Below are 22,558 nucleotides of genomic sequence, written 5' to 3' on the forward strand. Positions count from 1 at the left end.
ATACTGCAATGTTCTAAGTTCAATGGCAGATATGCAGAGGGCACAACTATGGAGGACAAACATCTAAAGAAGACTAGAAAAGAAGTAGAGGGGCAAAGAACCTTATTTGCCATCCTTGGGGGTTGAATATTACCTCAACTTTTTATTCTGAAACTAATAATGGACAAGATTAAACATTGACCCTTCATTTTTAGGAGAAACAGTAGTTTGTACCTAGTTAATGAGAGAAAGCTGGTGTGTTTCTCGCTCTCCCACCGTCCCTCTCTCTGCAGAAGAATGCCAGCTAATAATGTAGAGAGGAGAACAAAACTTGAACTATCCTGTGGCAACCCCAATGAAATAATTGACCCAGGCAACTATCGTCAATGGATCCTAAAACTATCACGTGAAGCAGAATATTTACATGGGATTTGTTTCCTGAATAACAAACCACTCAAAGTCAATCAATGCCGGCTCAAAGTACCATTTATTTTTTCTCGTGACTGCAAATTTGGCAGAACTCTGTGGAGCCTCTGTTCCACGTAGTGTTGGCTGGGGTGGTTTGACCAGGGCTGAGGAATTGAAGATGGCTTCACTCCTATTTCTAGTGCCTCCGGGTGGGCTGGCTGGGCCTCTCTCCGCTATGTGATCTCTCATCATTCAGTTGTCCAGCCTGAGTTTATTGGATGGCTTGAACCCAAGTGGACAAAAAAAGAAGCTTCAGGGCCTTTTAAGGCTTGGGCCCAGAAATAAGGAAATACCACTTCCACCACATAATGCCAGTCCAGATTCAAGGGATGAAAACTAGATTTCTACCTCTTGATAGGAGAAGCAGCATACGTTAACAGAAGTTGGAGGCATTATTGGTGACAATTTACCAACATTGCATGATGTCACTCCCAGATTATCTGCCGATTGCAAAGGGCAACATGATCTTTACAATGGAGAGATAGGGTTGTTACCACCCTACCCAAGAAAGCAGATTAAGTTGAGTTTCCTTATAGGGGAAAAACCGGCACGTGCTGCTGGGGAGGATCCAATACCAAATACAGTTACGAAGTGTTCCTACCAAAACTGTGTAATCTGAATCTAAACAAGCCACAGACCTAACTGCTGGCTTATAGGAAATTCGAGGGAGAGAGAAATAAATAACATCAGGAAGAACCAGTCAAAAGAGAATGTAGGGCATCTACTAGACAACTGGCCTGGTCTCCAAAAAGTCGATGCCATTAAACAAAACAAAATGTTGTAATATCAAAATGCTTTTCTATTTTTTTAAGTTTATTTATCGAGAGAGAGACAGAGACAGTGCAAGTGGGGGAGGGGAAGAAAGAGGAGAGAGAGAAAGTGAGAGGGAGAGAGAGAGAGAATCCTAAGCAGGCCCCACACACTGCCAGCACAGAGCCCAATGTGAGACTCGAACCCACAAAGCCTCAGGATCATGACCTAAGCCGAAACCAAGAGACGCTTGACCCACTGAGCCACCCAGGCATCCTGAGGCTTTTGGATTCTTAAATGCCACATAGGATGTCTTAGGCCATAAATAATTCCACTGACAATTTTATAGAAACCTTTGAAAGCTCCATATTAAAGAATAAGTGATGACAAGAAAAAGTATCATCACACCAAAGAGCTCTAGCTGATTCAATTAAAACATTAAAACTGAAAATGGAGGAAACGGCTAGCGGCCACACGAGAGTGAACAGGGTGGTTTGCGGCACGGCACTGGCCGGTCAGAACAGTGGGCTGCTATCGACAGCCGCTCATCTCCAAGGTGATGATACACACACACACACACACACACACACACACACACACACCGCTTTCCACTAAAAGAGAACATTAGTCCTCATGGATTCCTTCTGGTAGAGGTTTGACTACAAAGTAGAGGAAACACCGACATTTTTCTATTACTTCGGGGATGTTGAAAGTATGGGCACTCAACGTATGCCAAGTCTACATCTCGGCCCACAGATTCCAGTAGGCAGAGAAGACCATACTTCTACATCACCATTAAACCAAATCCAAATCTGCTGTGCTGTCAGGGAAACCACTGTGAAGTCTTTATTAGGCCTCTTCGCCAAAGGGTTGCATTAAGGTCCAAGAGGCTCTCCCGGTGCTCAGACGGGAGATGGATCTCTCGTGCACCAAGTCTACTACGGGCATTCTTATTGCTTAAGTCCGCAGACGTCCTCAGCTCTTCCCTTCCACGCAGAGGAATCTTTGCAGAGGCTGGAAACCTCAGAGCCATCCTATCCCAGGTTTGGCCGCTGGTGGGTGTGGGCGGCTCCAACCTTCAGACCTTGTGAGGTGAGAAATTCTGTCCCCAGTCCTTCTGGGGGCCGACAAAATCTCTCTTTTTTCCGGTTGCTCTCAAAGTCTTTAGCTTAATCTCTTCGGTGACATGACAGATTAGGATTTGTTAGAGGGAGCCAGCAGAAAGGAAAATGTTTTGCCAGCCATTATGTTTTTGCCTGTCTACACAATGCAAGGGAAGGGAAAATCCAGAGAGGAAAAATTAACGTCTTAATAAGGTCGCCACATATTGTGAGGTCATCCCAAGATGTGAGAAAAGTCTGGAGCCAAATCAGCTACTTCTCTGAGTACTAGCATTAGAACTAATTTAAAATGTATTCTTTATTTTCTTATTTTTTTTTAACTTTATGAAGTGAGCATTTGTTATTTTTACTGCAAAAGATACATGGCATAAAATGCACCACTTTTTTCTATTTTTAAGTGTACAATTCAGTAGCATTAAGTATATTCACAGTGTTGCAGAATCATCGCCACTTTCCATTTCCAGAATTTTCATCAACCTGAACAGAAACTCTCTATTAAAGAATAACTTCCCACCCCCCCTCTCCAGTCCCTGGTGACCACTATTCTACTTTCTTCCTCTGAGAAACTGGCCTATTCTAAGTACCTCATATAAATGGACTCATTCACTATTTGTCCTTTTGTATGTGGCTTATTTCACTTGAGATAGTATCTTCAAGGTTCATCCATGTTGCGGCACATGTCGGAACTTCATTTTTTCAATCTGAATAATAGTCCATTGTGTGTATGTATATGCCACATTTTGCTTATCCATTTATCTGTTAACGAACATTTTAAGTTGTTTCCACCTTTGGCTATTGTGAGTAATGCTGTTAAGCACACGGGTGTACACGGATCTCTTTGAGTCTCTTTTGGGTATAAACCTAGGAGTGGAGTTGCTGGGTCATATGGTGATTCTGTGTTTAACTTTTTGAGAAACCACCACAGTGGCTGCGCCATTTTGCATTCCTGCCGCCAATGCACGATGGCTCCGATTTCTCCACATCATCACCAACACTTACTATTTGGGTTTTGTCTAGATTTTTTTAAAGAACGAAAATGTGAAGTCTATTTATAATTTTTCAAATCAGAAAAAAATGTTGGAATCAACAATTTTTAAAGACCAAGAATGAGGTGGTAACCTGCTTTGGGGTGGTGACCGTAGGAATGTAACCCCGTTACAGACTTCTATGACTCATTCGGTCAGTTATGTCGAGATGATCTTTACGATTTAGATATGTTTTCACCATGGATTTTTTTGCATTAATTGTGTTGTTTTTGTAATATCTTAAAACATTGTGTATCTTGATTACTGATTATTTTGGCATCCCATCAAACTTCGTGCCTGAGTCAAGTGCCCACATTTCTTCACCCTTATCTTGTCCTGCCGTGTTCAGATCCTGGAAGTACGGTTGAAGTTGCCAGAATTAATGTCAGATGTAGGGCTTGACCTTGCTCAACCTATCAGATTAATAGCCACACATATTTCATGCTACAGATTTTGAGAAAAGAGTTCCTGCTGATGTGCAGAAAAGGGCCATTTAGTACTACCGGTAATGACAAAGAGTCAGCATTTGGAATTTCCTAAATGACTCATACCAAAAGTAAGCTTTTTTTGTAGTCTAAAAAAGTCTAAAAATTGGGGTCTAAATTCTAACCAGGTTTATGTTACTTTTTGTATAATTCAAACGCTAGAATTTGAGGAAAGTACAAATTACATTTTATAATACCTAAGGGGCACCTGTGTGGCTTAGTCGGTTGAGAGTCTGACTCCTGATCTCAGCTCAGGTCATGATCTCAAGGTCGTGGGATTGGGCCCAGCACAAGCCTACTTGGGAATCTCTCTCTCTCTCTCTCTCTCTCTCTCCCCCTCTCCCCACTGTGCTGTCCCCACCCTCAAAATAAATAAATAAGCATTTAAAATAGGTAAGAAGGAAAGTTGTCAGAATAAGGGTTGGGTGACATTTGTTGTTAGAAGTAGAGTTCTCCAGAAGCCAACAAGAGGAGTTTGGGGGGCAAGAACTGGCCAAAAAAAAAAAAAAAAAAAAAAAAAGAAGTCAGAATCTACAATCCGGGCAGGGCTCAGCATGGATGGCTCATCTCTGCTCCATGAGGCATCACTGGGGGATGGAGGGTAAACTTTTGAAATGACTCACTCACTTGGCTGGCAAGTTTGTGTTAGCGATTGGGTGGGAACTCAACTGGGACTATGTTCTCTACAAGGACATCGCCACAGACTTCTTGAGCTTACTCAGAGCTTCATGGATCAGTTGTCGGGTTTCATGTCCCAAGAAAACCAGGGAGGAGCTACCTGGGCTTTTGGAGCCTGCTTTCGTAAGTCCTCCAGTGTCATTTCTGCCACAGTTGATGGGTCAAAGCAGTCCAAAGGCCAACCCAGGCTCAAGGGGAGGGGCTATAGACCCCACCACTCAATGGAATAAGTGTCACATTAGAAAAGAATATACTGGATTGGAGATGTTGTGGCAGCCATCTTTGGAAAATCTAGCTCACTACAAAAAATAATCCTCTACATGAATCACTTTTATGCATACTTTTAACAAAGAACCTAGCAGTTTTGTCATTCTTTTTCTCGAAATTATGTTTGTTCAGATTATATTTACTGTTTTTAAGCCTGTTGACTCTAATAGCAAATCATTAAAGCTTGTATTTTGTGTGTGTTTGTTTTCGTTAGTTCTCCTTCCATTTTTCTGATTGGTTTGCCGCAGAAAGGAACGATGAAAGGAAACGGGACATTCCACACAGTTTGAGAAGCACTGAAAGCCCTGATCTCAGCTGAGAGTGGAAAGGGCAGGGCCACCCGGTAGGTGCCAGCCAGCCCTGCCTAACACAGAATGCCCCAGAATACCCCGGGGCCCCAGAAGCAGCAAGGCAGTGGAAGCAGAAAAGAACGCAATCGTGTCATCACTCAAGAGTGTTATTTTCCCTCTTCCTTTTTTCAGGTCTGTTATTAGGAAAGTTTGTACTGTTTCGTTCGCCTCTGTAATTACACCTCATTTGGCCCCATATCCCTCTACTTCCTTTGATAATATCTTAGTCCTTTACCATAAACAATGATAAAATGTACATACTTCCTCTTTCTTCCCCACTCACCTGATTTGAGTCAATAATTCTTCATGTTTACCTTGATGGCGTTAAATGTTTATACTGCTCTTTTAAGTTTATTTATTTATTTTGAGAGATTCAGAGACCGCGCGAGTGGGGCAGGGAGAGAGGGAGAGGGAGAATCCCAAGCAGGCTCAGAACTGTCAGCACAGAGCCCAACATGGGGCTCGAAACTGTGAGATCATGACCTAAGCGGAAGCCAGGTCAGACACTCAACCGACTGGGCCACCCAGGTGCCCCTAAATGTCTATACTTCTATTACTTGATGTGTCAGATTGAAATGATACCTTTGGATTTCAGTTACAAATGATGTAATTTATAAAGTCATGCCTACCTTCCACGTTTTCCTCCTTCTCCTTCTAAAATGCATGTCTTTTATTATTATTTCACATTGTTAAGGTATATATCAATTACAAAGCATTCTAGCCCCGACGTTTGTTTTAGTCTTTGTTCTACTGTTAACTATATCCATTTCTCAAAGTCTCCAAAGGCAGTGCTATATTTTTCCAGTCATCTTTCTGGCTGGCTACGTATTGAATATTTGTGTTCCCCGAAATTCTTATGTTAAATCCTAATGCCCAACAGGATGGCATTTGGAGGTGGGCCTTTGAGAGGTGATTTTGGTCTCACGAATGGGATTAGTGCTCTTCTAAAAGAGACCCAGAGAGCTCCCTTCCCCTTCCACCATGTGAGGACAGTATGAACTAGGAAGTGAGCCCTTACCAAACACCACGTCTGCCAGCACCTTGATTTTGGACTTCCCAGCCTCCAGAACTGTAAGAAATAAATCTCTGTTGTTTGTAAGCCACCCAGTCTGTGGTATTGTTTTAGAGCAGCCTGACTGGGCTCATTGCCTTAACACTTTCCTCAAGGAACACTCATAGGAAAAACATTTCCTTAATTATTACACGTTCAATGGGTGAAATACAGATTAGCTCGCTACAAAACCTTGGCTCAACGTTCTTTCCTTGAGGATCTTACAGATGTCATTGTTCCCTCATGATGAATGTTACCATGGAGAAATCTGAAACTAGCTTGATTTCTTTTATAAATCAATGACCTGATTTTTTTTTTTTTTTTTTTTTTTTTTGCCTGACTGACCAACGTCTTCATTCTTCTTAAAATCCAGTGTTTTCTTTGGAGCGTCCAGGTGGCTCACCCTTAAGTGTCCGACTTTGGCTCCGGTCAGGATTTCATGGCTTGTGAGTCATGGCTCGTGAGTTCGAGCCCCACGTGGAGCTCTGTGTTGACAGCTCAGAGCTTGGAGCCTGCTTCGGATTCTATCTCCGTCTCTCTCCTCTTCCCCTCTTGTGCACTGTCTGTCTCTCTCTAGAGAGAATGAACAGACTCTGTAAAGTGCTTACATCTCCTTTATGTGAAAGTACTAGAGGGATGGATTTTGTGTCTGACTGGGGAAAGTTTCCTCTACCTAGTGCTATAAAACAGAGGGCAGGTAAACCTGTCCTTTCACGCAATGTTGGCTGAGCATCCTAACTGGGAACCAAGAACCTTGCCCAAGCCCACACAGGTTGTTGATTTTAAACAGTATGGGATACCTGCTAGACAAAACATGTTACAAGACCTGGTTTATTTGGATTTTGCAGGGTGCATATTCCACATCTGGAAATCTTCCTAAGATCTTACCCCTCCAACCACTTGGAAGCAGTCTTGGAATCCTTACCCAGACTGGGGCTCACAGCAAGAGGCTGTGAGCACCACCTCTTAGTGACTGCCGAGAGTCTGGACAGAAGATTTCCATTTCAGAGGCAATTACTACCTTGGTATTGGACTACCTTGCTAATGGCCCCGGTGACTGAAGAACATAAAATAATCTTGAAACCTGAAATACACATAATGTCTTAGGTGACCTTGGAGAAACACTCTAATGGAGAAGGCAATGCCCAGAAGAGTGCCATGGTAAAACGGGGCTGGTTTTGCGGGAACATGGAACCAGGGTATGCAAGGGCATACACATATGTTCATAAGCAGCTAGAATTATTTCCCCTAAGGCCGACTTGGGAATCATGCAAGAAATTGCTGGCCCTATAGCCGCTTGGGCAGTGCTGTCTATTAACCAAAAAAGAGCTGCTTGGTTTATAGATGTCAGTTTCAAGGTGAATGGATAGCGTGGTGTTTGGAAGGCTGCCAAATGAAGATAAAAACAAATGAGTTCAGTGGCTGAATTCCATGATGTGATCCCTATGTTAAGGTTTTTGGGGTTTTTTTTATGTTTATTGTTGAGAGAGAGAGAGACAGACAGACAGACAGAGCATGAACAGGGGAGGAGCAGAGAGACAGGGAGGCACAGAATCCGAAGCAGGCTCCAGGCTCCCAGCTGTCAGCACAGAGCCCGACGTGGGGCTGGAACTCACAAACAGCGAGATCATGACCTGGGCCGAAGTCGGACCCTCAACCAACTGAGCCACCCAGGCGCCCCTCTATGTTAGGGTTTTGAACCAACTCATGGGCAACAGCTAATGTCTTGGCCATGTGGTTAAGTAGAAGAACAATGGAAAATTTGCCTATTAAAGGGATGCTTGTTGGGGGGCACTGCCCTGTGGAAATGACTATGGGCATTCAGGGGTACATTAAAGTGGGGCATGTCACTGTCCATCAGAAGAACCTCCTTGTAGGACTGGGAGGGGACTGGAACCAGCAAGTGGATATCCTGGTGTGCTCACTTGAGGTAGCCCCCTGGGCCCACGGAATGAGTGGATATGGGGGGTTCAGCAGTGCAGAGATGGGACAAATCTAGACATCGCCCTCTCAAACCCTCTGGAGCACAAAATGCCAAGAACTTTGTTGTGGGCCAGCAAAAATGATGGAGGCTACAGATGGCTGTGGGGCAGATTCCCTGGGGGAAAGGCCCGATGCAGAGCTGGCGGCTGGACTGATGCTGGGAGCCCTGGAAGGTTACAAATGGGTTTTGGTAGGAATAGACACACTCTGGACCGGGTTTTCCATGCCTAGAGGTAGATGCAAATGTTCAACATACTATAAAAAGACTGGACCAGAAGCTATTGCACCAGTCTGGACCACCAAGTCCCATTTCTTCAGACCAAAGAACACACTTCATAGCCCAGAGTGTCCAACAATGAACAAACAGATATCACATCAAATGGACGAGTCAGGTTGCATATCTTGAGTAAAGGTATAACCGAGAATTGGAACAGGCAATTGGAACATTGGTTGTCTGAAATGGGGGACGGAGAAAAAATAAAATGGGGGAGGGAGAGATAAGGCATGAAGGGCTCACTTACGTATCTTCATGAGGGTGTTGCTTACTCGGTAGATTTCTCTGCTTTTCTGGGGGGTCTGTAGAAGGGGTGAGGGAGAAGGCTGGTATGACTGTGTAGCTCTTCCCATGGAGAGAAGACAGTATGAGTACAGTTTTTGCTTTTTTTTTCTCCACATTGCCTCAACTTTCTTATTTTTCTTCCTGATGCAGTGGTCCCAAGGACCAGGGCTTCAACTGCAAGTGCTAGAATCAAGGATGGTCCCTAAGCAAGAAACTATGACTATATTTTTAAACCATTACACTAGAATTCCCAAGACACTGATGGGGTGGATTATGCTTTCACTCCATCTGGCAAAATTGGAATTGATAGCAAATGGAGCCGTGCCGCCTGGTGGTCGAGAAAGCCCACAAGTTATGCAGCTCTGTTCACCTTACCTTGTATGAATGGGAATGGACTGAGGGGGGTGCATTTCCTCAAGTAGTGTCAGTGCAGGCAATCAGGAACAGCGTATCACCAGGCTGAACTTCGCGCGTGTTCCTTCCAACAGGAGATAGTCTGAATAAAAATAAATCACAAATAGAGAGAAGGAGAAATAGTAGCTAAGGGCAAAAGAACAAATAAATAGGCTATGCCACAAGAAAAATCCAGTATTACATTAACACCTTGCGGGGTGGGGGTGGGAGCTCGGAGCAAGAGACGAGACGGTCTCCTAAGAGCACTCAGTAGACGTCTCTGGGGGTAGAGACCTCTCCTGTTTCTAGAAACTGATGAGTTGAATGGAAACCTGCAAACCTGAGTGGGAATGCTTTGGGACCCAGTGTGGTCGTATGACATGATGACGAGTTGGGCCAGTTGTCGATGATTGAGTGGAATTTCAGTAATACGCCACCGTCTTGGGACTCTTCCCCTTCAGGTTACGTCCCCTCCCCACACTGTGATGTGGTGTAACGTTGGTACCGTGTCACCGGGAAGATTGCACCGCTGATATTGAGTCTGAAAACTGAGTTAAGAGCCTCCTACTCCACGCTGCCACCTCCAAACGTTAGGGCATATGTTTATTTTGCTGCAGGAGAGCTTTGGATAAAGGCCAGGTGGTGCAGTAAAGAATTTGGGCTTGCCTGAAGAGGAGGTCTGGCCTTTGTCTTTGCCTTCTGGGAGGTAACCTATGCCGCACCTGATAAAAGCGTCTTTGTTTAGACGAGGGCAGGCCAATCTGTACTCTAAGGTGGAGGCTGGTCGTGCCAGAAAGACCCATCCAGGTGATGTAGCCGGGAGATCCCATCATGCATCGTCAAGTTGACCTGAAGACTGACTTCAGCCACAAGGGCAATCAATCAATCAGTCACGCCTACATACTGGAAGCTCCAATAAACACTGAACAGCAGATAAGCTTCCCTGGTTTGCAATCCTCACACACCCAGGCTGGGCGTGTCACACGCCCTGACCGCATGGGAGGCGACAGCAGCTTTGCGTGTGGAGGCCCCCACACTTTGCCCTCTGCGCTTCTTCCCTTAGCTGACTTCATCAGGAACCACAGCCACGGGGCGTGCCTCTGTGAGTTCTGGGAGGCCTTCCAGAGAATTATCAAAAGTGAAGGTGGTTTGGGAGCCCCCAGTTTTGTTTGTTTAATGTTTATTTGTTTATTTTCTGAGAAAGAGAGAGAAAGAGAGAGAGCAAACCATGGAGGGGCAGAGAGAGAGGGAGAGAGAGAGAGAGAGAGGAGACTCCCCAAGAGTCAGATGCTCAACTGACTGAGCCACGCAGGTGCCCCTGTTTTTTTATTTTTAATTTGTTTATATTTGGGGGGGAACCCCCAAATTTGTAATTGGGGTTAGAAGCCCTGAGGCCCGAGCCCTCAAACCTTGCAATTTGCCTAACTCGGGACAACACAATTAAGAAGAAAAAGTAAGATCAGCTCCTTTGCCCCTGAGCTCCTTCTTTCTTTTTTTAATGTTTGTTTATTTTGAGAGAGGGAGAGAGAGGGGTTAGGTAGGGAAAGAGAGAAGAGAGAGAGAGAACCCCAAGCAGGCTTCACACTGTCAGCAGAGCCAGACTTGGGGCTTGATCCCACGATCCGTGAGGTCACGATCTGAGCCGAGATGAAGAGTTGGAGGTTTAACCGACTGAGCCTCACAGGCGCCCGTCCTTCGTATTTCTAAAAACAACAACAGAAAGGAAAAGCAAGCAAGCAGACAAAAACATATACCTTATGCAAATCAAAACCACGATGAAATATCACACCCACTAGAAAGGCTATCGTTAAAAAGATAGATGATAACAAGTGTTGGTGAGGATATGGAGAAATTGGAACCCTCATATATTGTTGGTGGGAATATAAAATGGTGTGGCTGCTTTGGAAAACATCTGGCAGTTCAGGTTAAACATGATCCAACAATTCTACTCCTGGGTATATACCCAGGAGAAATGAAAGCATATATCCACACAAAATCTTGCACCCGAATGTTCACCGCAGTATTATTCATAATAGCCCCCAAATGGAAACAACCCATATGTCCATCAGTTGATGATGGGATAAATGCAAAGTGGTATATTTATTCAATGGAATACAAGTTGGTGATAGAAAGAATGAAGTACCGATACATGTATAACATGGATGAACGTCGAAAACGTAAAGTGAAATAAGCCCGACAGAAAAGGCTGCATATCATAGAATTCCACTTATATGAAATATCCAGGTTAGGCAGATCTATAGAGACAGAAAGATGGGTGAGAGCCAACGGCTGGGCGCGGGTTGGGAGGAACCCGGCGTGGCTGGTGATGGGTACAAGCGATTTTGTGTAACCAAATGTCCTAAAATTGATCCTGGTGGTGGTTGCGCAGGTCTGTGACTATACTAAAATCCAGTTACTATGCACTTTAAATCGGTGAATCGTATGGGTTGTGAATTAGACCTCCATAAAGCTGTTTTTGTTTTGTTTTGTTTTGTTTTGGAACCCAGCCTTGGGAAAGGAAATGCGACCTGAGTGGTGCGTTAAACTCCGCGGTAAAGCTTTCCCGGTCCAGTGAAACGCGACGGTGGGCTGCGACCAAGTTCGGAGCACGCCGAGAAAGCTTGACATGGGGCCGGGATGTCAGCTGGCTCCCGGGGCTCCCACGCTGCGACAGGGGCTGCCGATCCCCGCGCGGGCGTTCCGAGCGCCCGGGATCGCGTCGCCCCCGCGCCTCCCGCGGCCTCCCCGCGCGAGGGCGGAACCCGGCCCCGAGCGGCTCCCACCGCCCCCGCGCCCCCCCACGCCCGACGCGGCTCTGGGAGGCCTGGAAACCGGCCTCCGCGGTCCTAAGACGCACCCCGCCCCCGCCCCCGCCCCGGAGCGTCACCCGGCCCTTCGGGAGGCGCTCGCAGGTGGCGCCGCCACGGCCCTCAGCCGCGCGCTCGGGGCCAGCCCCTCCCCCGGGAGGTCGCGGGCCGCGTCCGACCCTCGGGGACAGGCCCCGGCCCCCCGCCTCCGGGAAGCGCCGCCCCGCCGCGGTCGCGCCCTCTGCCGGCTCCGCCTCTTCCCCTCCGGCCGCCGCCCCGCCCCGCGCCGGCCGCGAACCCAAACAGCGGCTCTCGCTGCGCGCGGCCGCGCGTGATCGCCGCGCCGCCGAGCCCCGCGCGCCCGCCCGCCCGGCCCGGCCCGGCCCGGCCCCGCCGAGCGATGCTGCTGCTGGCGGCCGCCTTCCTCGTGGCGTTCGTGCTGCTGCTCTACATGGTGTCTCCGCTCATCAGCCCCAAGCCCCTCGCCCTGCCCGGGGCGCATGTGGTGGTGAGTGGCCTCCTGTTGCTGCGCCGCCGCCGCCCGGCCCGCTCGGCCGCCCCGAGCCCGCCCCCTGGCGCGCCGGCCCGTGCCCGAGGCCCGGCCGCCCGCGTCCCTTTCTCCGCGGAGGGCCACCTGCCGCCGCGCGGCCCGGCCGGGTCCCTGCCGGGGGGGGGGGGGGGTGGGGGGTGGGCCGCGAGGACCCGCCCTCCGCCGCATCTGGCCCTCGCGGGGCCGGAGGGCGGGGTGCCGGGGCGCCGGGGGCTCGGGGGCCGCTCGTTAATCCCCGGGGCATCCGTGGGTTGTGGATATTTTTGTCCTCGGTTTTCCCGATGAGTCAACTGAGGAACAGAGAGGCTGAGAAACTTTGCCAAGGACACCGCGGTCGGCGGCCGCGCGGGGCGAGGCGCGCGGTCCCGGCCGGGTCGCGGGGAGGCGGGCGGCGGGGAAGGGGTCCCGGCCGCCGGGACCCGCCGGGGCACCTCGGACCGGGAAGACGGCCTGTGCCCGTGACAGAAAGAGCAGTTGCCGGAGGAATCCAGGAAGTGACTCACCTGGGGGGAAAACCGCTCCGAACCCAGTAGGCTGGCAGTCCTAGCTGGGCGGTGTTGGGACGCTTCTGTCGTGTCTGCACCGCCTGGCTCTCGGAGCTCAGCCCCGGGTCGGCTGATCGCCGTTTCGGTGCAGTCCTCTGCCATCATTTCAGAGCCCGAGGGATGAGCTAACCGACCTGCCGGTGCTCTAGGAATTAAGGGACTGTGCATGGGTTTGGTTTGTTTCTTACCGGAAGCTCGTGGCTTCAGAGATCCCTTTTCTGCAGGTGTGGGAGCCTTCCTCACCTGCGCCCAGCACTTGGCCGCTTGCCGTGGCTTTCTCTTCCGTTTTCGTATTTTGATCTCACCGCACCGAGGTGGCAGGTTATTGAATACGGAGCGTTAGTTACTAAGCTGGCCGCACAAATCCTTCTGGTGCCCGAGGTGACACATGCGTGTGTCCGCTGAGATGGAGCCTCCCCACTGAGCTGTCCTAGGATGGGATGGCCTTTCATTTTAATGTGCTTTAAATCTGGACAAGCATCTGTGAATTAGAAAACGTATTTTTCTTTAGATTGTCCTTTGCAAAACTACCAGTGAATTTCCAACTCCTGCTCTTCCTGATGTAGAAGACAGATGAGGTTAGTGTACATTCGTTTAAAAAGAAGAGAGAAGGAAAACTTTACACTTATGCCAGATTCTGAAAGTGTCAGATCCACAAGAGAACTTCTGCCTCAGAAGCATGGCTTTAAAAGTTGGAATCTTTTAGAGCGTATGTTTGCAGAGCGTAACTTGGAAAAAAGGTAAAGCCAAAAGCAAGCATGAACAGTGTGATTCAGTATTTCTAAGGGAGTTTCACTTGACCTTGACTCTAGTCCTTCTAGCCTCATGGCGCTGCAGGCCATTAGTGAGGTAACGAGTCCGTTGGGGTAAACGAAGAAGAATTTCTTATTTTCGCCATCCTGTTTTGATATGCCACAATAAATAATGTGAGGACGACATGAATAATTCACATGATGTCACCATCTGTCTTCTTTTCTAATGTCACAAGATGAGGGAAAGCACAATTCTTTCTCTTGAGATTTGTTAGGACCGGACCAGGTGGTGTTAGGAGAGGGAGCTAACATTTAGAGTGTCTGCTTATGTGAAAAAAGGAGCGGACTTAGGTCTTAATTATTTATTGTTGTTCTTTTTAGAACAGTTCTTAATATGCTAGTGTTATCTCCCTAATGATAGCGGTAAAACTGCAGAAGTGTTACAGGGTCTGTACTTACTTTTTAAAAACTGTTTCATCGACTTGGTGAGAACTGGAAAATCAGGTCCTCCCATTTTGGGGGATGGCTGGGAGCGGTTCTTGCCCTCAGTAAGAGTTGCAGGATGTGATTAAAGAGATAGTAATATTTATTTATTTTTTTTTAAAGTTTATTTATTTTTGACAGAGAGAGAGGCAGAGAATGAGCAGGGGAGAGGCAGAGAGAGATGGAGACACAGACTCGGAAGCAGGCTCCAGGCTCTGAATTGTCAGCACAGAGCCTGACACGGGGCTCGAACTCACAAACTGCGAGATCATGACCTGAGCCGAAGTCAGATGCTCAACCAACTGAGCCACCCAGGCGCCCCAAGAGATAGTCATATTTAAACAATATTTTGCATTGAACAGTGAGAGGCAGTGCTAAGGAAAGGAAATTAAACTATTATCTTTAGTGACCCACATCTGGACTCAGTTTACCAATTGTCAGGCAACTCAATCCGTATGTCCCACTTTTCTCAGCCCGTAGGAAAATCTCTTCTATTTTCTTGTACCACTCAGCATTACATAGCCTAGACTTGGTTTATGTCTCTTCTTAGATGCCTGTGAAGAATTAGCTTGATTAGAAGGTTCGTTTCCCATGAGCTATGACCCAAGGATTGTGTCTTAACCTTGCTGTTGTGGAAAAAACTTACAAGTGATCACGCTGAGCCGTTCTTGGCTATGCAGTAAATGTGCACAGCTAGCTTACCTCTCGCAGTCTAGAAGAAGGACGGCAATAACAATAGCACTTTAGAGCATATAAATTTTCTCATCAACCTCCTAACTTCAACTTCCGTTAATTTATTGAATAACAAACAGGGACACTTTACTTACAACTTTTTGGGGCATTGTATTTTTCAGAGAAATGGTACCGTGCACCATTTTGCAAATTAATGTAGGCCGAGTGCTAATTTAGCAACTGTTTATGCCAGGTTCTGTGCTCACAGTGAGGGAGATAAATTGGACTCGGGGCTCGTCCTCAAGGAGCTTATAGTCAGGTGAGGGAGCTAAGACACGTGCACAAAGTAGAAAGTGACAGGTAAAGGAAGGGCAGGACTGGGTGGCAGGAAAGCTTCTTGGAGGAGAGGACATTGGAACTGGCCTCTGCAGGGTGGGTAGGATTTGGATCGGTAGGTATGTGGGGGTTGTAGGGTGGAGGGACATCGAGGTGGCAGCAGTCCCATCATACGGCAGCTGGGGTCCTGTCAATTGCTACGGAAGTGGAATGTCTGGTGGAAATTCGTAAGGCAAAGCCACCGTGAGATATCTCAGCAGCCAAGAGCTCCTCAGAGGCCACTGTTAGTTGGGGCAACAGGTAGATTTTTACAGTAGCCTTCTGTAGATAATTAGTTAATTATCTGCCAAGGAAATCTCTTCCATAATGAGGACTTGAGGCTAAAGAGAAGTTGGGGAGCCTAAGCCCCCAAGAGATTGGTACATTGGGTAGGAGTGGCTTCACAATGGTTTTAAAGTCATTGAGATGGGGCCAAAGATGTTCATTACAGCATGATGTATAGCTGGCAGTAAAATACTTGAAATAAGCCAAATGTCCGGTAGAGGGAAATGGTCAATTAAGTTTTAATACAGCTCCTTAATGTAATATTATGAAGCCTTTTAGTTTTTTGGACATAAGATATCTATCTATATATAGATATATGTTATAAGATATATCTCTATATATAGATATGTATCTTAGGATGTGATACCATGTAAGGACAGGTGCCCCTCTGATACTTCTCCACTTCCTTCACCAGACAACCCCGGGCCCCCCACTCTCTTGACCATGTTGTATAATTTGCGTAGTAAAAATGACGAGGAAGATAGTGTTGCTTTTGTCTTACTGAGCTAAATATATATCGAGTCCTTCCTATAGGCGGGGCACTGTGCTAAGTGCTAGGAATATAGTGGGGAGCAGAACTAGAGTTGGTATTTTTGTGGCGTTTAGGAGGCTGTGATAGGAGAGATGATTGTGAATCAAATAATCGCACAGATACACGCATGGCTGTTTGATTATGTGAGCGCCATTGAGTGAAGGACAAAGAATGTAGTGCTGAAAAGTGGATTGAGGTTGGGGAAGGGGCAGTGAGTGAAGGTTTTGCTGAGGAAGTGATGTGTGAGCTGAGATTTAATAGGTGAGTGGGGTGCCAGCTAGGTGAAAAGGAGGGGAAGAACATTCCTGGCTGGGAAATAGAATGTGCAAAGATCCTGGGGTTGGAGGGAGCGTGGAACTCAGTCAGTAGGGCTGAGCTATAGAATGTGAGGGGCAGAATAGCCCAAGAAGAAAAACTTTACTTTTCAATATTTCCATGTGATCATATATTACTTTTATAGTAAACAGTCTCATAAAATCGCAGAAGAGCTAAGTTGGTGGCTATTCTTTTTGTCTCTTGTGGAGATTGTCATATAGAAGATATGTAAGTAAGGAAATAAGATTCATTTGGATTCGGACCCAGAGGTAGATTAATGTATTATTTATTAGCTCGATGTATAGGGCACTTGCCCTCCAGCGAACTCAGAAAAATATGGGTGGGCAATTTATAATTCAGTACCAGAAACAGTCAAAGCAGCAGGACCCGTGGACAGCAAAGTCTTTCATGTTTGTACTTACTTCATTCATTCACCCCAGGATGTAGAAACTACAGTAGCTGAAAATCTGGTTCACTCGCACTCTCTCTGTCTCTCAAAAATACGTAAACGTTGGAAAAATTTTAAAAATCTCGTTCTTGTAGATTGGGTTTTAGAGCCCATCGTAGTTGTTTTGTTTGTTCTTTAATTTTTTTAATGTTTTATTTATTTATTTATTTATTTATTTATTTATTTATTTATTTTGAGAGAGAGAGAGAGAGAGAGAGAGACAGAGTGTGAATAGGGGAGGGACAGAGAGAAAGGGAGACATGGAATCTAAAGCAGGCTCCCAGCCCCAAGCTGTCAGAGCCCGACGCAGGGCTTGAACCCATAAACTGTGAGATCGTGACCTGAGCCAAAGTCAGACGCCCAACCGACTGAGCCACCCAGGCGCCCCTGTTTGTTTTGTTTTTTAATGTTTATTTATTTTGAGAGAGAGAGGGAGAGAGAGAGCGAGAGAGCGCAAGTGGGGAAGGGACATAGAATGAGAGAAAGAGAGAATCCCAAGCAGGATCTTCACGTCAGCACAGAGCCCCGTGTGGGGCTTGAACTCACCAACTGTGAGATCATGACCTGAGCCAATAGCAAGAGTCGGACGCTTAACCAGCTGAGCCACCCAAGTGCCCCCCAGTGTAAACGAACCTCCCACAGAAGGGAAATTTCAAGAGCCAAGAAGATTTTATTATTTTTGCTTCTAGGTTACAGGAGGCTCCAGCGGCATTGGGAAGTGTATTGCTATCGAGTGCTATAAACAAGGAGCGTTTATAACTCTGGTGGCACGAAATGAGGTAAGTCTCCTGGGTGTGTGTTCCTAACTTACTTCTTCAGCTTTAGGTTAGTCAGGGGCTGTGCAGATGGCCCAGCGTTCACACCTGCGCTAGGAATCGCTCCTCTCCCTGGATCAAGGTGTGATTTTTGAACCATTGGTTATTTCTCACATTCAGGGCAAAAAGATTTTTTGGTTGAAGTTGGGTCAGTTCCACAAATAATTTATTTAGTTTCAACAACTGTTAGGCAACATCAGAGGCGCTGCACATTGAGATGGGAGAGGCCACAGACCGTCCGGGGCATACGTCCCTGGCCGTGGGGAGCCGGGCTGGGCCCCCACCTGCCCTCGGGTGGCGGCCCAGCCGGTCGCAAAGCTGATACCCGAGTCCGGGAGGACGTGCAGGTGTTTCTGCGTAATTTGCTTATGACGTGACGCACGTCTCTAGTGAAATCCAGGCTCCCTGGGGCCTCTTGTTCCTCCCCAGCAGTTTAGCAAAATGTGTGTTTTTTCTGTGTCAAGTCAGCACGAAGTCTGTTTTTTCTTTTCTTTTCTTTTCTTTTCTTTTCTTTTCTTTTCTTTTCTTTTCTTTTCTTCTCTTCTCTCTTCTCTCTTCTCTCTTCTCTCTTCTCTCTTCTCTCTTCTCTCTTCTCTCTTCTCTCTTCTCTCTTCTCTTCTCTTCTCTTCCCCCAGGGTCTGTTATTCTTGCCAGAGTTGTTTCCGCAGCCAAAGACAGTTGTGGGGTCCTCTTGCTCCAGGGAGAGCGGGGGGAGGTGACCATGACCGCGTTGTGCCCCGCCATTATTCTGTGCTGGGCATCATGCTTGGCTCGTGGTTGTGGAAAGAAGAAACAAGGCAGGAATGGGCTGCCTGGGGGTGTTGGCTTCACATAGGCCACAGGAGGGCACAGCAGGGTGACCGCTCGGGTGGGGGTGCACAGCTGCCAGGGAGGGCCTCTGGGGGAACTGTTTAAACAACGGCACAGAAGTAGGCTCCGATGTTCGTAATTTCTTCTTAAACTCAAGAAGGGCAGAATTGCTACCTTTCGTGGGTATCCTGACGTCCCTAACCATGCATTTGTTTTGGCGTTGAAGTCACTTTGCGGGAGTGAAAACATAACTTCAGTAAAGTGGCATTATCTGAGATTCAAGCAATGCTGATATTTGACACGAGACAGATAAGAAGGAGACAGAGGAGGGCCCGGGTTTCAGGTGCTCACAAGCTCTTTCTGTGGTCCTCACATTGCGAGGCATGAGTGAGCAGACGAGCCTCCTGGGATCCAGAAATTCTTTATTTTCTAACGTCATTCTTTATTCCAATTTGGACAAAGGCAAGTTGTGTGTATCTTTATTAATAGAACAGCACTGTTTCATTATAGACACGTTCGTGTTTAGGAATCGCATGTGTCTTTCCAAAGGATTCCTCTGCCGTTTTGTTCTTCTCAAGCTGTCCTGGTGTATTCAAGTGACAACTTTTATAGCACATTAAGACACTGTAAACTGATATATCTGTCTTCTTGGAAATGAGTAAAATAAGCAAAATGAAGACCTTGGAAGAATTACTCAACTGGGGGGGACCTTTGCTTCTTTTCAGATTATTTTTGAAAGTAGCCAGGATTAGATTTTCTCAGTCCGTCTCAAAAGTGACTTTTCCTATCTATATTTGCTTTTATAGTAGGGGAGGGAGATAGTGGACAGTCGCTTATGAAAGTACTCTTGACATGGAATCACATGTTCCCTTAAGTTTGGGAAGCATTGAGTGGCCATGTGGTTGTTCCCGTTTTATATCACGACTGAATAATGTCAGATCAAAACATTTATTAGAATTGATATGGTGCCCATCAGCAATTAAGTTGTTAATTGGGATTTTGCAGTTCATTTATTTTTCTGTCATCTTTCTCTGCAGTGAATTAAAACCCTCTCTATCACTTGGTCGTAGTTTTATAGCTTCTGTAGACTGTGGCCCACAGCTATGCAATATAGGTGCCATCTCGTGTGTTTTCTAGAATTTAATAAACACACAAATAATTGAGTTTTCACTCCATGTAAACAAGCAAGCAGGCAAACAGACAATCAGCAGAACTAATTGTTCTTTTTTGCTTTTAGGACAAGCTGCTGCAGGCAAAGAAAGAAATTGAAAAGCACTCTATTAACGATAAACAGGTATGATCAGTCTTCATGATGCATTTTCTGTACTAATCAACACAGTTGTATAGAGGGAAAAAAGGGTTATTTCAACTGAGAATAGTTCATTGAAAGCATGTAGGATTTTTTTTTTTCATTAAAATACCTGTCAGACTGTTTTTTAAACAGGCCAAATTGTTTGAATTGTCTTCAGGGTATCACAAAAAAAGTTATAGACTTTGACATACACTCACAAATGACCAAATAACGTTTTTCTAGAAAATGATTTATTTCAATTATTTATTTAAGTTAACTTCATACAAACACTTAAGAGGAAAGGAGTATTAAAATTTTTTTGGCTATGGAATTTTGGGATAAATAAAAATGGTGTGTGTGTGTATCTTTCGGTATAAAACATGACAACAAGTTATGTTACACTCACCACCCAGCTTAAGTAATGAGATTTATCGGGGCCCCTGAACCCCCCTTTGGTGAGCCCATATCAGCTGAATTCTCTGGTCTCATTCCTAGAGGCAGCCTCCAACCTGACTTTTGTGTTGATGAGTCCTTTGCTTTTCTTCCTAATTTGACTGTATGTGCACGTGACCCTAAATAGTATACTGTTTACTTCTCTTCGTTTTGAATTTTATGGCATCACTCTTATTTTTTTGTCAGCCTTATTAAAGCACAATTCACTTGCCATTCAATTCACCGATTTAAAGTGTACAATTCAGTGGTGTTTAGCGTATCCACAGTGTTGCACAAACGTCATGAGAGTCAATTTTAGAACTTTCTCATCATCCCGTGAAGTCCGCACCTAGTCACTCCCCACTTCTCCCAGCCCGCTCTCCCCACCCCTGCCCTGGGCAATCACTGGTCTACTTTCTGTCTCTGTGAGATTTGGAGGACATCATTCTGTATGCATTTTTGTGCAACTTGATTTCTTCACTAGATACTGTTTTTTCACATTTCCTCCATGTGGCCACATAAAGCAGTAGTCCACTCATTTTTTTTTTCACCGCTCTGCAGCATTTTCCTAAAAATATGTACACTGCCTTTTGTTCATCAGTTCTGCTGGTGGTAGCTATTTCATTTCCAGTTTTTTGGCTAGTTTTATTTCTTGCCATTACTAAAGTTTTTCTCCACGTCTCTGTGTGCTTGCCCAAGAGTGGACCGTGCCGGGAAATGGCATCGTGGACTAACGGCGTGCGTGTGCATTTCAGCAGCTTCGCCCACCAGCAATGCCCGGTGGTTCTCGTTGTTCGCATCCTTGCCAGCGCTTGGTCCTGGCACGCTCTCTAATTTTTGCGTTTCAGATGGGTATTAGATGGTATTTCACTGTAGTTTTGACTGCCTCTTTTTCCCCCTCCAAAGTATGTTAGAGACCTTTCCATGTCAATAAAAATAAATCAGCCTCATTGTTTTCACGGCCGTGGCGCGGTCTCGGGCGCCCCACGGTGTGTTTAGTTCCCTGTACAGGGTTGCGTGTCCTTGGCTCTGGTACTCTGTGCTGCAGGTGGAAATTGTCACGCACGCCTCCTTGCGCACATATGTGAGATTTTCTCTACTCCTGTGGCCTCCGATCGTGCCTGTGAACATGGAAAGCGGGCAGCTTCGCAAAGCTTCCTGTTTTTGTTTTGTTTGGTTTTCGTATTTGTGTAAATTCTGATAGAGGAAGAAATATCCCCTAAAACCAAGGAGCTTGAATGCTCCCGGCTGAAGGCCAGGCCCGCGGTCAGCACCGTCTCTGTGCCCCGGACTTCTTCTCCGTGGCTCCTGCCCCCACTTCGTCTGTCAGAAGGCTTTAGGGCATGTGACGGGTTCCTGACGTCTACATCAGGGAAGGGAAGATCGTCAGGGCCGGGGTGGCACGAGGGAGCTCCGTCCTCCTGCTGGCACAGAGTGGGTTTGTTGTATGGCTTAGCGTAAGCAGTGCCCGTGGAGTGGATGCTCTTTTCCTGGTGATTTGTTGACCCTTTTTTTCCCTGAAATTTTGCTGGCCTGTGGCATAGCTTCTATTTATAGTAAATGATCTAATACTGTATAAAAAGACTTGTGTAAAAATCCCGTGATTATAGGGATATAAAACCCAAGGGCAACTCTTCTGGAGTATTCTCGGTTACATTTGTGTTTCCTTTTCTTAGGAATTTAGAGCATCTGGATAGGGTTCCTTCCTGCATCAAATAAGACTTGCCGCCTGGTGCAGCAGATTCTAAGGTGGTGTCCTTTCATGTCGTGGCTTTATTCTTCACGTTGTGTCTTCCTAGAGCTAGAAGGGATCTTTGGCGTCACCAGCTTCTGATCCCTTCGCTTGAAGGTGAGGCCACTGCAGGCTCCCCAGGTTCTGCTCAGCCAGTGAACGAAGGGGCCGCCCGCCTTGGGCCCGCAGCTACATGTGGGTGCACGTGGTGACGCGTCTGTGCCCTCGTTCTGTCTGCCCCTTGGCGTGGCGGCCAGTGTCAACAGAGAAGAACTCATGGAAATACCGAGAAGTCAAGAAATGCCTTTCTGCTTCTCTCGGTGACCCCCCTTGGAACGTAGAACATTCCTATGTCAGAGGCTAAGCTCTGGCTTTGAAAACATTATCCAAAAAAGGAAACTAAAACAATAGCTCATTGTCGGTACCCATTAGTATTCTTAACTGCCGTTTTACAAATTTCTATCAAAGTAAGTAAGCACTGAAATATGTGCTTTTTTCCCCCCCTTTCCTTCTTCCCTTCCTTCCCTCCTTCCTTTCCAAAGACTAATTGTTTTCCGTGGTAAGCACGGGCTGGCCTCTTCCTGCCGTCTCTCTGGGCTGTGAAC

General features: G+C 46.4%; 1 protein-coding gene and 1 long non-coding RNA gene across 2 annotated transcripts in view; one reads left to right on the forward strand and one right to left on the reverse strand.

Annotated features, from left to right (window-relative positions):
• Positions 1-7,801: 7,801 nt before the first annotated feature.
• LOC124517042 (uncharacterized) lies at positions 7,802-13,094 on the reverse strand. The gene is made up of 3 exons (XR_006963281.1): positions 12,970-13,094; positions 9,092-9,212; positions 7,802-8,733 (listed from the first exon to the last, which is right to left on the reverse strand). It is a non-coding gene; the product is annotated as an uncharacterized LOC124517042 (long non-coding RNA).
• Positions 12,296-22,558, forward strand: part of KDSR (3-ketodihydrosphingosine reductase) — a 39,990-nt gene continuing 29,727 nt past the window's right edge. The window contains exons 1-3 of the mRNA XM_047086222.1: positions 12,296-12,424; positions 17,563-17,652; positions 19,736-19,792. Of these exons, the coding sequence (XP_046942178.1) occupies positions 12,317-12,424; positions 17,563-17,652; positions 19,736-19,792 (255 nt within the window). The 5' untranslated portion in view covers positions 12,296-12,316. The remainder of the gene's footprint in view (positions 12,425-17,562; positions 17,653-19,735; positions 19,793-22,558) is intronic.

The sequence above is a fragment of the Lynx rufus genome, unplaced genomic scaffold (assembly GCF_022079265.1).
Source record: "Lynx rufus isolate CCGP_SWC_20201006 ecotype Redwood Valley unplaced genomic scaffold, mLynRuf1.p SCAF_20, whole genome shotgun sequence".
In the NCBI taxonomy this organism is placed as follows: Eukaryota; Metazoa; Chordata; class Mammalia; order Carnivora; family Felidae; genus Lynx; species Lynx rufus.